This window comes from Asterias amurensis, chromosome 19 (assembly GCF_032118995.1).
Source record: "Asterias amurensis chromosome 19, ASM3211899v1".
Lineage (NCBI taxonomy): Eukaryota > Metazoa > Echinodermata > Asteroidea > Forcipulatida > Asteriidae > Asterias > Asterias amurensis.
The window spans coordinates 898,931-916,165 of NC_092666.1; the positions used below are offsets into that span (position 1 = coordinate 898,931).

At 39.8% G+C, this 17,235-nt stretch overlaps 1 protein-coding gene across 1 annotated transcript; it reads left to right on the forward strand.

The window, feature by feature from the left end:
• The first annotated feature begins 71 nt into the window (after nt 1-71).
• LOC139951290 (platelet-activating factor acetylhydrolase IB subunit alpha1-like) lies at nt 72-13,386 on the forward strand. The gene is made up of 5 exons (XM_071950105.1): nt 72-248; nt 6,038-6,127; nt 6,870-6,986; nt 8,265-8,387; nt 9,927-13,386. Exons 1-5 carry the CDS (start codon nt 171-173, stop codon nt 10,188-10,190), a joined length of 672 nt encoding a protein of 223 aa, XP_071806206.1. The 5' UTR covers nt 72-170; the 3' UTR covers nt 10,191-13,386.
• The last annotated feature ends 3,849 nt before the right edge of the window (nt 13,387-17,235 follow it).

The following is a 17,235-nucleotide window of genomic DNA, read 5'->3' on the forward strand; positions in this document are numbered from 1 at the left end:
ACTGGTTGAAGTCTATGGACGCATGCCCATGCTGCAACTGTACTTCCGGGTTAATAGAGAGCTGAGGTCAACCCGCGGGAATTACGTGGTGTTGTGGTTGGTGTGAATTTTTGTTGGAAAAATCCCTTTTTCATGCTTTTGATGGTATTTTGATCTAAGTGAAATTAGGCATGAGTTCAGAAACAAACACAGCAGCGGTTCCGACTGCCCTGGTTGATGTTCAAGGTGACAAGCGATGGATAAATCTGGTAAGAAATTAAAGTGAAACAAAATAAAAATGGCCAGGCAGGATTTGACTATTTTTGAGTCTGCTCAGTGTGAGCATAGGCCTAGGGTATGAGTGTTCACACTGAACTCGGATAACTTTCCGTATGGCGCCACCACTTTTTCACTCATTTTTACAAAAAGGGATATCTCAATGAGGTAAATTAGATACTATATTATTGCATATCGAATGAAAAAGTGGTGGCGCCATACGGAAACTTTTCCACTGAAAACACCGAAAAATACAGGAAAACACCCAATAACTTCAAGAAAACTCCAGAAAACATTGGAAAACAACCAGAAAACACAGCAAAATAATACAGGAACACACTGGAACTGGAAGTGGAAAGACCGGTGTCATGACAAAAACTGTCCGCTGGCAATAAGTTTCCGCTGAGCATGCGCAGTAGACCACGGACACTATTTGGCATGTATTACGTGACAAATAGTGTCCGCCCAACAAAAAGTGTCCGGGCGCCGTGCTTCACAGTGCTGATTTATATTAAAAGTAAATACAAGCCAAAAAAATAGACAACAGAACACTCAAAAGTATGTCAAGATTAGTATCTTTTCATGAAAACAGTGCAGGTTTAAAAAGTACGAATTGTGAAAGTGCTAAAATGTTCTTACGAATTATTTACAATAAAATACAACGAAGAAAGCATACAAGACATGTATAATAAAATACAACGAAGAAAGCGTTCAAGTAAAGACAAGACCGTCAAAAGTATGTCATGGTTAGTATTTACTATTTTACTTAATAAGTAATTAAAAAGTGCAGGTTAAAAGTACGAATTGTGAAAGTGCCAAATGATCATAAATAATACAAATATTATATTCAAACAAAAGCAGGAAAGCGTTACAAAAAAATAAAATGTAAAACTAAAACTAAAAGGTTAAAAAGGCACGCTATGATGATGCACGCTAACCGCGGACACTATTTAGCAAGCTTCCGTAAGCAATGTGACGTCGTGGACGCTTGACCAATCAGAACACAATAAGCTAATGAGCGGACACTTATTGCCAGCGGACAGTTTTTGTCATGACACCGGAAACCATAAAATCATCACACTATTTAATTTATATTTTTCCGTGAGTTTTCCTGAATTTTCCAGGATTTTCGGGTGTTTTCTGGTCACTGGTGATAATGTTGGGCACAATCGGTCAATCTGCGCGATTGGTCGATCGCGCTGCGCTATTGAAAGATCAATTAAGATCAATTGGTCGCGCAGCAATCGGTCGTTCGTGCAACAATCGGTCGATCGCGCAACAACCGGTCGATTGCGCAACAATCAGTCGATCGCGCAATGAACATCTTTGCGTGATTGACCGATCGCGTTACGAGTATTTTTTCCCGTATCAGCCGATCACACAGGAAAGGCTTTGTGCGATCTACCAATCGTGCAGGAATGGGTTTGGCCGATCGACCGATAGTGCAGGAATGGTTTCGCGTGTTCGCCCGATCGTGCAGGTAAACCATTCCTGGGGGCGATTTCTCAAAGCAATATAATTCATTGCAAGACAAATTTTCAGTATCACCATAGTGTTTTATATTGTGACGTCACACTTTAGTTAGCAACTACGATTGATTTGCAGTTACGATCAATCTTACATCTTTGTGAATTCGGCCCCTGAACAGCGGCCGATCGCGCCAAACAATTCCTGCACAATCGGCCGAGCGCGCAAAACCATTCCTGCACAATCGGCCGATTTGCAAAACCATTCCTGCACAATCGGCTGATCGCGCCGAGCCATTCCCACACGATCGGTTGATCGCACATGTTCGTTGCCGAATGTTGCACGATCGACCGATTGTTGCGCGATCGACCGATTGTTGCGCGATTGACAGATTGTTGCGCGATCGACCGATTGCTGCGCAACCAATAGATATTTCAATAGCGCAGCGCGATCGGTCGATAGCGCAGTGCGATCGGTTGATCGCGCAGATTGACCGATAGCGCCCAACACTTATACTTCTAGAAACTATAATAAAAAAAAGCTCCCCAGTGAGAGTCTTATAGTTTCTAGAAGTAACTGGTGATGTTGTGTATTAGTTGCGATAATGTAACCCTCCTCCCGACAGCGGAGCTGGAGGGTTACGAGCCAAACTCGAATTGTAAAGGGCGAAATGGTCTAGTCAACAGATTTGCTCAATTTTTACCCCTTTCAAAAATCATGACACAAATTCTAGGGACATGAACTTAATCCTCAATGTCTAATGAACAACACTCAAAAACACAATTGAGAAACAAAATTTGAAGAAAAAGGACAACAACTTACCAGATCGCGGAGTGAAACAGTCACAAATTTCCCAGGTTCTATTTTGAACCTGTCGCATCGAAGGTTTTTTACTTTCTGACATGTTTAACGCTTTATTTTTTGGTCACCAAGCGCTGAATCGCTGGTACCAGCCTATTGGATTGTAATTGCGATAACGTAACCCTCCTGCCGACGGCGTAGCCGGAGGGTTATGAAGCTAACGCAATGTGTGCAGGGCGAAATGGTTAAAAACGTACAATTTCGACAGCTAGTCAGCAGATTTGCTCCATTTTTACCACTTTTGAAAATCATGACACAAATTCTAGGAACACGAACTTGATCCTCAATGTCTAATGAATCCTACAATATCACTAAAAACACCATCAGCAAATCTGCTGACTAGCTGTCGAAATTTTACGTTTTTAACCATTTCGCCCTGCACACATTGCGTAAGCTTCGTAAACCTTCGGCTACGCCATCGGCAGGAGGGTTACGTTATCGCAACTAATTGGATTGATGAACTGCCGAGCCGCGGCCGAGTTGGACTAAACCATTCTGTAATAAGGGTGTTACACGGCAGTGCGTGCGCGCTATATAAGTGAACGGCGGGCGTAGTAAACAGACCATTCACACGCACTGCCTTATTTTTAACACCACTTTTACAGAATGGTTTAGTCCAACTCAGCCGCAGCTCGGCATTTCATCAATCCATATGGCTGATTTGTTGAGCAGAATGCACCAGGGCCTTCCCACCTTCCCAACGTTGTATGGAACAATCATGGTTAAGTGCCTTTCTCAAGGGCACAAATGTCACAACCGAGATTTGAACCCACACTCTGCTGCTGATAACACCAAAGATTGAGTCTGATTAACTGAGATCGCTTGGCCATCATAGATCCGGTTATTTTTATGAATAACACACGGTCACAAGATCTCATTTATAAACGGACGACCACAAACGAACAGCGCTCTCTAGCGAATAAAAATGAAACAGAACAGCGCCCTCTAGCGGTAGTGGCACTATCTTTCAAGCACGTTAATATCCGGTTAATTTCGGATAGTTGGCCAACAGTTAACCGAATACCAAATTTCACTATCCGTCCAGCGGTACTTTCACCATAATTGAATTGTACATTAGACTGAACACTTGTTTAAAAGAGATAAACTGGCCTAAAATCATCTCAAATACAAGTAACAAAAGCAACAGCAACTAGTGGAGACAGATTTTTAGATAAATGATTGTTGTTCAATTAGAACTATGAAATAAATAGTATGGCTTTTACGTAAATGTTTCAGCTTTTTTCTTTTGAATGTGAATTTGTTGAATACGCTAAAAATAACCTTTGGGTTTTCAGTGACGACAATGTTGAGTTTGTACTTTTCCCAGTAAGAAATAATACTATGTGGGAATGAGTAAGAAAAGATAGTTAATTTTCTCTCTTCTTGCTTCTTATTGAGTGATGTCTAATCACAGTTCAGTCTGCTCTAGACCTAGGCCAGGATTTTCTCTCTTCTTGCTGGCCTATGTTGTGTGGGGGGTTTTCATGAGAAATTTTATGAACGGAGATACATGTATTACATGTAGGTATAATCAGGGTTTCTGATAGACCTTCAATGCATTTGATGTCTTTTGAGGTACATGCAGGGTGCCCTCACAAAGGAGGTAAAAATGAAAACATGTAATACTCATTGGCCCATCTTGGCCACTGGGGTTATACAGACACATGTACGTATGCAAGTGTAGTGTATGTTATCATCGTATTGTCAGAGTGTTGCATGTTTTTTGCTCCTTTGGAGCACTCTGGTTAAATGGAAGGAGAAATGGGTTGATGTTGTTCCAGTTTTATTCAACTTTTCTTTTGCAAAAATGCCCTCTGCTATCGATTTGTACATCAGCCTTTCTCATGATGCTAAAACTTTTAAAAAACAGTAATCCTTAGAAAGAGAAACTGCACCTGCAAAAGTAACGCCATCAGGAAAGTACATTTTGAGAGTGTATTTTCAACAAAGGATGTTAGTGTTACCCTCTGGAAATGGATTCGAGTCTCAGTTTGTGTGAATGGTTTGCATTTGCAAATGTAGCAAAAAAACATGATTGAGAGGTAGCCATAGTAATTCAGGTACGGCCATAAAGAACTTCCTAGATTTACCTACGTTCAACTGCTGTGAAGCCTATTGCCTCAAATGTTTGTTACATGTGGCTAACTACAGAATGATTTAAGATCATTTTGTAGAGAGTGTTTTGGGTAGTTTGCACTTGAAACTAGTCATGTGTATAAAAGATGATTGACAAGGTGCCATTGTAATGTCCGTCGATGTCAGGTTTTTTTTAATAACCGATATATCGAAAATTCAATATCGAGTATACGCGATTATTCGAGTTTTCCCCATCAGGATGAAAGATAAAGCCAACTAGAAACAGTTCTTTTAAAAAAAACGAAGACCGACAGTTTATTTAAGAGTTTCTGATTTTCGTCTTGATCCTTCGCGCTTAAAATTGCCCCGCCATGCTCCGTTTTTTTTCTTTCTTCCACCAACTGAGAAAAGACGCGATTTCATTGCTGCTTCTGCTCGCTAGGCGAAAAGTAGAGTAGTGAAATATCCGGTTTCCAGTATAGCTTGTTTACACACAAAGGTACCAATATGCGGCTAGAACAAAAACTTCACAATTCTCCTCGTACAGCATACGTTCTATACACTGTTAATGCACAGTCTGGCGTGTTTTTACCATAGAAATAGGACCCGGAGAACGCTGAGCTCGGCCACCCTCTGTGTCGTCTGTGGACGCGGCGCATCGATACGCGCGATACACGTGTATGGCAAAATTATCATCGCTTATGACACGTGTATGGCAAAATGGCAAGATGTCAGCGCACATTTATATACCGTTTCTAGTGTGTTCAATTGGTCAATGATGATGTCATCGTAACAAAAATGGCTTATGTGTGTCCATAAAAATGGTGTTTAAAAATGAAACCGCACGCACAATGAGACACTCAGCCTTCTCCGGGTTCTATTTCTATGGTTTTTACACAATTCTCCTCATACAGCATACCTGCTAGACTATTTTCTGCACAGTCTGGCTCCGTTGTGTTTTATTGCTTGTTGTATAACAAGGGCCGGAACCAGATGAAAAAGGGACAAAAATACTCGACGGCAATCTTCAGTTTACCCGATCAATGGGACATTATTTTCTGTCTTTTTTTCAGCTGAAGAATTGCATGCCTTTCTTTTGCTTGGCGTTACAGTGTAGGTTTTTGTCGAAATTTTTGATATTCGATATGATTAAAAAAAGTGACATTAGCGATTTCGATGTCAAAAAAATATCGAGTTTTTGAGTATTATTGATATATCAACGGACGTTATGCCATTGCTAGTTGATATGATGCTGTACTTAGGCGTACGTTCTTACTTCACCATACAGGCCCATTTTTGGACTGGATTGAAAGAAATCTCATCCATACCATAACCTAGCCACCCAATAATGAATGATTTGTTGTTCTTTTTATGATAGCATGAACATAATGTTGCTGAAGCCAATGAGAAAGAACCAGAGGTCCTCTTTGTTGGAGATTCCATCATTCAGCATATGACACAATATGATGTAAGTACTATACATACCCTGCCAAATACAGTTGAAATGAGAACCATACCACATACAACAGAATGCAACACGGTTGAAATGAGAACCATGCCCAATACATTAGAATGCAACCCAGTTGAAATGAGAACTATGCCAAATGCAACCAAATTCAACAAGGGATGTTGTTTGTGTTGGGACTAAACTAGGGTGGTTTCCCTGCTATAAAAATATGCAACAGTATGTAGTGTACATGTAGTGATGTAGTGGTGATTTGGCTTATATGTGGGACCATGAACTCTGCCAAATACAATTAAGTCAACTGCCAAAGTGGAAATGTTGTTGTCGACCGGTTAAGAGCACGGAATTCGAACTCTGGTGTTTCTGATCAGCAGAGTGTGGGTTTGAACTCCCAGCTGTGTCACTTGTGTCCTTAAGCAAGACACTTAACCATTGCTTCGTCCTTCGTCTAATGTGTTGTGTACCGCATGTAAAAGAACCCAGTGCACTTATCGAAAAGAGGGGTTCGCCCCGGTGTTCCTGGCTGTGGCTGCTGTAGGCCTATGCGTCGTAGCACCTTGTAAACCCCTATAAGGTGCTAAATAATTAGCTCTCAGAATTCATCACTGCAATAACATATCTTTCTGAAAGTTTCTACATACTCAACGCCTTGAGTACCTTGTTGGGTAGGGTATAGGTGCGCTTTACAAGACTTTTATATTTCTTTGTTTGTTATTACCAATAACTTTGTTTCATTCTTATGTAGGTATGGAATGAGCTGTTTGAGCCACTCCACTCCCTCAATTTTGGAATAGGTGGAGACCAGACACAACATCTACTATGGCGCTTACAGAATGGATCCTTAGATAACATCAAGCCCAAGGTTAGTTTTGCTTCCCAAAACTTAACCATTGCCTACACAGAGTGTTTTAGAGTCAGAACCAATACATAAGAAATTTGAATTTTGAAAAGAATTTTAAGCTATGGAGAAGTACAGCAGCTGGCAGACTAGAGTAATGGCAACCTAACTGGTCCTGCTTTTATTTGGAGTTTTTACAGAATTATCACTCAACAGTATGTTGGGATGAAATGATCTACTGCAATAGATCATGTCATGTCTGTTTGCAAAAAAGTGATCTTGATCTTTTCAAGACATTTCCTGATATGCAAAGGAACTTTCATCACACACTTTTGATATGTGGCGCGCCATGGCCTAGCAGTTAAGAGCACCGCATTCAAGCTCTGCTGATCAATAGAGTGTGGTTTCAAAACACAAGAGACTCAAACACAATGCTTCGTCCTTCAGTAAAGCCGGTGGTCCCATGTGTTGTTAAGTGCATTTAAAAGAACCCGGTGCACTTATCGTAGTGAGAAGGGGTTCGCCCCGATGGTCATGGTCCGATCGGCAGCAAATTGTGCCACAGCACCTTGTAAAATATTACATGTGCTATAAAAGAATTAGGTCTCATAATTCCAACGTAGTCCCACATCTTACAGGAAATACTGTATGTTACAGTGCCAGGAGTGTCACTGAGTGATGGACATGCGCGCTATACAAGAAGCCACATTATTAATATGTTGCTGTACTCTGTGGTCGTACGTGGGTCGATGTGGCTGGCTGCTAATAGCGCCCTCGCATGGCATGCAGCTAGAGCACTTCGCTGCATTTCAGCTTCTCGGCTGTGACGATTAGCCTCCCAAATGTTTGCTACTGTTATTCTTATTACAAGTTTCAGTCTTTAAGATTCATTCCTATTCTTGGGCTATTTTACCTGTTCGAAGTCCAGGCCCATAGGCTAAAGGCCCTGTGGCTTTTTCAATAATAGGTGACATGTTCTTTCTCCGAGCAGAGCATACTGATCCAAACGTTGAGTTGATAACCACCAGTTCTTTTCAGAACCAACACTGCTCAAAATATATCAAATGGTATTACCGCAAAACCCTGTTAGTTATCCTTCCACCATGCAAAGTTTCCAATCCTACCTAAGCCCTGTTCATACTCTGCGAATGCGAATGCGAAGCGAATTTTGGTGTCGCAACACTCGGTACGCACTCCATTTCCCTTTGTGACGCAGTGAAATTCGCTTCGCACGAGGTATTCGCAGGAAGTATGAACCGGGCTCATGGTGACAAGTCTTTGTGTACATTATGTTTCCAACAGGTGATTGTGTTGTTGGTAGGGACCAATAATCACGACCACACCGCGGAAGAGACATTTGGTGGGATTGAAGCCATCATCAAATACACCACAGATAAGATCCCATCAGCACGACTAATAGTCATGGTAAGTAGCTTTCTACATCTTACATGTAAACTTCTTGACAGGCGCTCCAGAGTCGGGCCAAACCAAATTATGAATTAAGTACATGAAATATCCAACGTCTGAAACAGTAAGGGGCGACTGGACTCGCTAGAAATTGAAAGATCGACTGTTGTAGTCGTTCGGAACAACTCTGGAGCGCCTTGGTTTCAGACTTTGGTCTTGTTTTGAGCTGATGCCAATGTAAATGTTCTGTTATTGTTGCCTGTCTGAAGCCAAAATTTATTTGGGTCGACCTGGAGTCGCTCCTAATGTATTTGGTTCGGCGTGACTCTGGTGCACCTGTCTGAAACGGGTGTTACTCTGTTGTCTTGGGATCAGAGTTTTTTCTCATTCCAATTCTAAAAAAAGAAACACTACATTGCAGTACTTTATATAGCAATATAATCAAAGTCATTGTTTTGCAAATTTTACTCTGGTTTTATCTTGGGATTTGTTTGTGTTTGGTTAAAGGAACACGTTGCCTTGGATCAGACGAGTTGGTCTTTGAAAAGCGTTTGAAACCGTTTGTTATGAAATACATATAGTTAGATAGATATTTTAAAAGTAGAATATAATGATCCACACAAGTATCACTCGAAATTGCGTGGTTTTCCTTTTACCTCGTTGACTAACAAGGCCGACCGTGTTAGTTCGTAAATTAAAAGGAAAACCACGCAATTTCGAGGCGAATTTGTGTGGATCATTGTATTCTACCCATATGCATTTTATAACAAACGGTTACAAACGCTTTTTAAAGACCAACTCGACCGATCCAAGGCAACGTGTTCCTTTAAAGACCGTGAGGTAGCCTGACTTCTGACGTCACACTTTCAAGCTTATGAATAATGCCAGATACCAGCCTTGAGCACCTTTGCCCTCACGTCCATGCACAAGTATACACACATTACACTATTAGCAGATAGTAAAAAGCTGTTGCACAGTTAACTGATGGTGTATTTAGCTGACAAACCATGGTACATGGTCTCAATATTAACCTCTTTGCTCCGTTTGACTTCATCGGGTTTGTTGTCATTACTTCAGGACTTCATTTAAACAACTATAATATTCCACACAAACATTTGGGGTTTTGGTTCCAAAAATAAAAACCATGGGATGATATCAAAACCAAGGAGTTTTAAAGAACGTTGAAAAAAAAAAAACTCAGAAAATCCCATGCCATCTAGCAAGTTTGAGGACCAAAGGAGAGGTTAGTGTAGTTTGAATGGTTCACACAGAACACTCAACCATCAGAACACTCTCATCTGCTCACAACCAGACTTGCTCGCCAAATATGGTGCAACCTCCCAGTATGCATTAGAAATTGTAACTCTTTGCCATTGGTCAAAAAATCTATTAAAACTTGATTGTATCATATGTATTGTGTTGTAGTTTAGTTCAATTGGTTTTGCTATTTTCAGTGCTTTGATCTCGATGAAAAGGCGCTTTATAAATACTCTCTTGTGTGTATGTATGTATGAGTTGTACCAGTAATATATTGTGTCTACCATTGCTTCCTCTTAGGGTGTTTTACCACGAGGCAGATATCCCAACAGACTCCGAGACAAAATCAAGAGCATCAATGACTCCCTAGGTGTCCTCCTCAATACCAAACCTAAGAAGTACCCAACAGCGGAGCTGTTCGATGCCTCCAGTGATTTCATCCAAGAAGACGGTAGGATAAGCCACTTGGATATGTTTGACTACCTGCATCTTACCAAGGAAGGCTACCGAAAAGTTTGTGAACCACTCAAAGATCGGATAGATGAGATACTACTAGAGAAGTAGGCATAATGACCTCTTGACCTCCCATTGGCTATCTATGTCTAGTGCCCTTCTGCTTGGATTAAAAAATATGCAATGCATGCAGCGACTTCGGCTACAGCTACAGCTAGATCGCGCGCATCTCCCTATTCTTCAACATGGAAGATGCGCTGATCTAGCTGTAGCTGCAGCTGAGGGCGCCATTTAGGACGAGGCCTTAGGCAGTTACTTAATTAGGATCTGTGGCTGCAACTTTGTCAAGATATCTGCTGTAGTCCAACATTGATGCTGAAGCTTAGCAACCATAGCTGAAGGCAGGTCATATAGCATAATCTGAGATTGAATTAAGATGGCTGTGGGGGTCGCAGTTCGTTATGTTTGTCCTATATATTAAATGGTAAATCTGTTACAGTGTTCAGTTACTTCAAAAGTGTCAAATACAAGTGCAAGTGTTGATGTGGAAGTAAAATGTGATGTGGAAAGAAGTATTATTTTACCCATTTGTAAGCTTACCACATTTTGTTATTTATGGAATCAGAAGCTCTTTGTGAATGGTTGGCAGGGTGTTGTATTTTTTTCTGGATGATTTTCTTACAACTTAAGTCTGCTCTCTGATTTGTGTTTGCCTACAGAAAAAACAGCTAAATTGACATCAAAGTCTGTACCATATTAAAAGACATGTAGGTCAACCCTCGTACTCAATAAAATGTTGTCAATCTGGGGGCCCAAATATCCTGTCAGATTTACATGCCATTGGGATGTACATGTATTGTTGAGGTTCAGGAAATGTCCCCAGGGGGTTTAAGGAGACATAGTATCCATGCTTTACATGAATGTTCTCTAGGAGGTTAGAACATGTAGCATCTTGGCAGAAAAGGTGATTAACAAAGTTAAATCATTTAACAAAAGAATACCATGACAATGCCCCTGTCTGACCAGTGGAAAAAGATGGAGACCTCCAGCTGGACGGCCGATTAACGAGCGGGATTAGATCTCTTTGTACAGAACCCGTGGTACCGCCGCTCTGCACCGTTGCCTTTGTGTTAAGTTGAATCATTGGAGACAAGAATTGTGAATATACACGTTTTCATTTACCGTTTGTGGTGTTTCACGGAAACATGGCATATTTTTACATTTTTTGTGACTTTCCTGTCACTAGCGGTGGTTCAAAATTTGGGTATTAGCACAGGAGGGTGGTTGGTATTCAATTGTGTTGTTCGATTTGGTGGGCGAAAGTGTACACAATTTTTATCACGTCTCAAAAAGTTATTTTTTCTGTATTACATCCATCTGACCTACGACACCATAGTTGAGTAAAGAACCAAGTGCGCACATGCAAACTCACATACGCCAGGTCGCCCATTGTCTGTATAAGGTATGTGGGTGATTACGAGGTGTTGTTAAACGACCGCGGTACCACAGGTTCGACTTGTGAAGTCCCTTCGTTCGAGCTCCTTCTCTTCCTTCGTCCATGGTTATATGGGGTTGCCCATTATTTCATTATTTAAGAGGTTAGTATACAGGAAGTACTACTTTATTGACCCAGTGGATCAATATTGATGCACAATAATGTGTTCTTAGAGACTCCCATCAGCAAGACCAAGCTTAATTCCGGGTATTTATTCTGTTTTCATATCTGTTGCCAGTAGTGATACTACTGGTGGTATATCAACATTATTCAACTTTAAAAAAAGAAGTTTTACATGGTCTTTGAGCAAAATTGGCTCAGCACATTTAGTGGTCCTTGTAGCTCAATGAAATTGAGTTGCGGTTAGATCTAGGCCTGATGTCATGTATCTGCTAAACTGATAGTTAGATCTGGGAGTGTTCCACTACACAAAGCAATTATTTTCATGATTTTGAAAGTATAGCAGCACCATTTAAGGTGTTTTTATCAGAGACGGTTAAGTGTCAGTCAGAAGACATACCATGTGAAGTCATTGTTTTTGGATGTACATGTACGCTTGCTCAAAACTGTAAGTAAACAATGGGTAATAGCACGCTATACTTGATGCCAATAGTAAGTGTTATGAAGTGTGACACTGGTCCCTAGTGTTTATTCAGTGCATGAAATCATTTAGGATCATTACTATAAATCTTGAACGAAGAAAGGAAGGTCCATGAAGTAAGATTTGAATGTATTATGTAAACTCACCTTGCCATAATAACGAAATTGTTATGTAATAACTGCAGATGTTATGTAGATTGTGCTAGTTTATATTAGATTGCCTTGTAGCTTAAAATAACATGAAATGTAACGATGAAGGAGTTCATGAAATGTTTATCCTGCTTGTTAGTCAAAAATAGTTAATGGCCTGATGTTTGGACCCTAGCAGAGTCTTTCTCTGCTTGTACATGTAAGTCCTTACAACACATGCAAACTCATCTGCTGCACGCAATGAAATAGGACTTACAATTGAATAGCCCCTAACATGTAGATGATAACATTTTACCATGTGTCAAAGTATGGTGATGGCTCTAAAGGCATTTCATTTTGCCAACAGTGCAATAAATGTACCCATGTAATGAGGGCACTGATGGTCAAGTTGCCCTGAATTGGAGTATCGGGTTCCCTTGTTGGAACCCTGCGGGTCCAAAGATGGTATGACTCTCCCTAAATGGTATTCCTGCATGGCAACAATTTTTAACTTTCCTTCACTTGTAGTTCAAAATGCTCAAATTATCTTCAATTCAGTAAACTATGGATGGTTTATTGACTGATAACCAATTTGTGCACTAGGGTCTTGTAAGGGAGACAAGATACTGTACAGCAACATCATTTGGCTACATGATTACCTTAAGGACCGAGTCACACTGCAGCGATAATGAAAACGATAACGATCATGACACAAAGAGAATGCATTCTATTGGTTGAATTGCTCCGCGCAGAATATGCACGCGCTCATTTAACTAATAGAATGCGTTCTCTTTGCGTTGTGATCATTATCGTAATCGCTCATTTAACTAATATAATGCATTCTCTTTGCGTTGTGATTATTATCGTTTTCGTTATCTCTGCAGTGTAGCTCGGCCTTAAGTCATCATATTGCTGTCTTATTCCCTGATTACAGTACTTGCTTAGTGTGCAATGCAGTTAGTGTTGGGTAGTGATTCACTGCTGATTCAAAGTGTATGTGCATACAACTAATGGACGCGCATATTCATTCAGGGAACCAGACTATTTGTCTGTTGACAGGGGCAATGTTTCTCATTGTTGATGTAGAAGTGATAAAAGTACTTGTTAATAATCAGACTGTTGGTAATGCATTCATCATGTTCGCTATGGAGGAGGGGTTATTTACCTTCCAGCCTCACTTTCAATCTAATGTGAATAACGCAAAAAGTTGTAATAAATTTGTCATTAAATGGCCGCTAGTCATTATACTTCAAATGTGCAATAAATGCATCTTTGCAGTATCAGGGCAGTAATTGTGTGTAGTTTAGCAGTCGTAGTCAATTCTCGTCAACAAAATAGGAGTAAAATCAAAGATTTGCAAACCTGGCACATCCTTAAAGAATAGTATTGGAACAAAAGAAAATGCTTCTCTCTCTCTCTCTCTCTCTCTTTTTCTTGTATATTGTTATTTCGATTTAAATAGAGTAAGCTGGGTGTGGGAAGGATTTTAGCAGCACTGCCTAGCGTGCTGTAACTCTGACAGTCCATAGACGCATCTACTAGGATGGCTGATGTCATAACTATTCATTAGTTGTATTTAGTTAGTATAAAAAAAACAAGAAATATGACAGCTTAACTCGGCCAAGCATTAGTTACCATAGCAAGTCTGCAGGAATTCAGAAGAGTCTCGAATGAGGCTGTCTCTTATTTTGACTTGAAATATTACCCGGTTCTTTGAAATAATGATATACAAATTTGTGATACGCACCATTGAGATAACATGCAATTCATTAGTGTGTTTCGTAATGATAAAATAACCTTATAACATTTAGGCAGAACTTTTGCTGAACAATAGACCGATCCATTAATCTACCCCCCCCCCCCCATTGCGTATTGACCAATCGCAACGCAAGGAAGGTCTGACAAATAAGGTCCGACATGTGTGTGCGTATGCTTGGTGCGCGCAGCAGAGTTGTGCAGAAAGGCATATGGGAGAGGCTCACGTGTTCTTGCTCACACGTGTGTCGTGGGCGGAGCCTAATGGATCGGTCTATTGGTTGCCAGGCAATACATTATCAGTGGCTGGTAAACATTTACTATTATGGAGCAGGGACTTGGTCAACACATTTTATCAAGGTCAAATATTGATATTTCAGATAATATTTCACTTTTGCCAAAGCATTTTTGTGTTTGAGTGTGCAATCCAGGAGTCCAAGTTGAGTTTCAAGTCTGAGTGTAAGTCCTGGGTTAACTTGGATTCAGTCAATCAAGTCACAAAGTGTGAACCCAACTCTCTCATATAGATTTAGAAAACAATGATGTGAGAATGTTTCCTCTATGGTCTCTAAATTGGTTAATTACAACCATTTTGCAAGAAGATTATAATTTATTACTTATAGCACTATTTTGCATTTTGGTGTTGATTTCAAAGTCACAAGTGTCAAGTCTTTAGTCCCAAGTTGGAGTTGAAGTTATTTATCATCGTGACTCAAGCCCCTGTTAAGTCAAGTCTTTAATATTGTGACATGAGTCGCACTAGAGTCCGAATTTGATTCACAAGTCATACTAGACTGTGCTGAGGTGATTTGTATCTTGTCATCACTAGCCAAGCAATAGACCGATCCATTAAGCACCGCCCCATTGCGTATTGACCAATCACAACCCATTGCACAACCAAAAGTCTGACACCATAAAGTCTGACATGCGTGCGCGTATGTTTGGCACGCGCGGCAGAGTTGTGCATAATGGCATTGGAGTGGCTCACGTGTTCTTGCTTACATGTGCGCCTTGGGCAGAGCCTAATGGATCCATGTATTAATATCAAACCATTGGCTAACTCATAATAATCCAAGCATTCTGGCACTGGTCATTCATAGAATGAATCAACCAAACAAGAAGTACTTTTGGAGACATTCCATCTTTTATTGCGGTATTGTTATATTTTCCTATGGTTTTTCATCAGGATATTACTTTTAATTACTTAAAACTTTTTTTAAAGGTTTAGAAAAAGTTGTCAAATTATTATGCCAAACTTATCATTTTGCCTTCTTTCTTTCTTGTACAATATGTAAATATAGTATATTTTGTTCCTTTATGCGCAACCTTCGTGCATAACCTTTTAGTTTATCTAAATTGTTCATGTGTTAAAATATAAACAACTTCTAGGACCATTACAACCACATTAAGGATGGATATTTGAAAGATGACAAATATTGTCCTGATTTTAGTTTGCCCAATAAATATGGCTGTAATTTATAGTTTTAGTCTTGATCTTTCACAGTGTTAAAACGGTACAAGGAAACCCAAATTGATAGCACTCCCACACATGGCAAAACAGCCTAACTAAAAAAAACAATTGTTTTCTATTAAGATCATTTCTTGGGAAATTGAATGTTTAATTTTTTTTCAATTTCAAAGTTGTACTATGTATGGATGTGAATATATCATGTCCTGTCTTGGCCTCTTTTCACACTCTCATCTCAGTTTTAGGCAAAACAGCTTATCCGTACTTGCTTTTCTCAAAATGAATTTTTTTGATTTGGGTTATTTTGCCATCATTTAGAAGCCTGTTTCCATGGGAGTCATTTGCATTCACATTTTTCTCTGTCTCTATGGCCCTTTTCGAAACAACTGCTTCGGCTTTGGATTCGTCTCAGTCTAGCTCTGGCCTGCCGGTTGTTTTGACAATTGCGCGTGCTTTGCGTGTATGTGATCAGGGCTTCAGGAGCCTCAAGCCGTATCCAAAGCCAAAGCCGTGGTTTTGAAAAAGGGCCTATGTGACAATGAACTTGATTCAAGTCTTAAATCGGGTCTAACATCACAGTGGGTCATAGTGATTTCAAATCTGTGGCATAAATGCTTAAAACAATCGTCTTTAATTACAGGTGCAATCATTGTCATGTAATATAGTGACCAGTATTAAATGCACAAAGTGGTGGTGGAAAAACAGTACTGTGTTTATGTCTACTTTATTTGTAAAATGTATGATCATTTCATTTTCAACTCCAGCAATCAAAATAAACATAAATTATACCACACATAAATGTGTAAATACTCTCTGAAAACAAATATTTGTTAGTTTTTGAGACCACATACTTTGAGTCCTACTCAATGTGACTGTTGATATTTTCCTGCAAGGCGTTGGAGTACTGTGCGCTATGGGGGTTCTCACCCCCTGGATTGGTTGCTATCTTTTGATGCCAACAATGGAAACGTACTCCCCCGTATGAACTGTGTGCACGACTTTCAGCCAATGATAGCTCTTCATTGACCTCAGTGAGGGCACTGTTTTGGGGTTTGTGACATTACATACAATGCGTCGACAGCAATGCAAGTCTGCCATGTTGAAGTACTACGCAGTATGCATAGTGCCATACAGCATTGCATTTCGGAAACACATGTTGGCATGTTCTAATGTGTGTGCATGATGGCACATGTTTCGACTGTGGCTGAGAAGGGTCTATTGTTAAAAACCAAGTTAACACGATATCTACTTTTCCTTTAGATGTTTTGTGGATCTGGATGTGTGCAAATGATGCTATGCAAAAAAAGAAGTATTCTTATAATAAAATGGTTGGTCTCAAACAGTTTTGTCAGGGAAAAACCTTTCTTTTACCCTTGGATTAAAACACACACAAAACAAATAATTTGTTGTATCCAGTTATGGGAGCTTTTTCATCTGAAATTCTCCCATACTTTCAGATAATCTAAAATTATTTTGAATACTTGCCCCAAATCATTCTATTCATCCATGGTTGCTGTTTTGTTTCACTGTTATGTGGTTTCACAGTGAAGCAGCCTGATCCTGTGAATATATCACTTAACGATTTTATTTGTTTGTAAAGAATTTGAAACGGTGGATATTTTGTTGTAAATCCTATAAACATGAGCATACAATAAAAGTGATAACATGCAAAACAGTGACAACAAAAAGAAGAGAATTTAATACCCAAA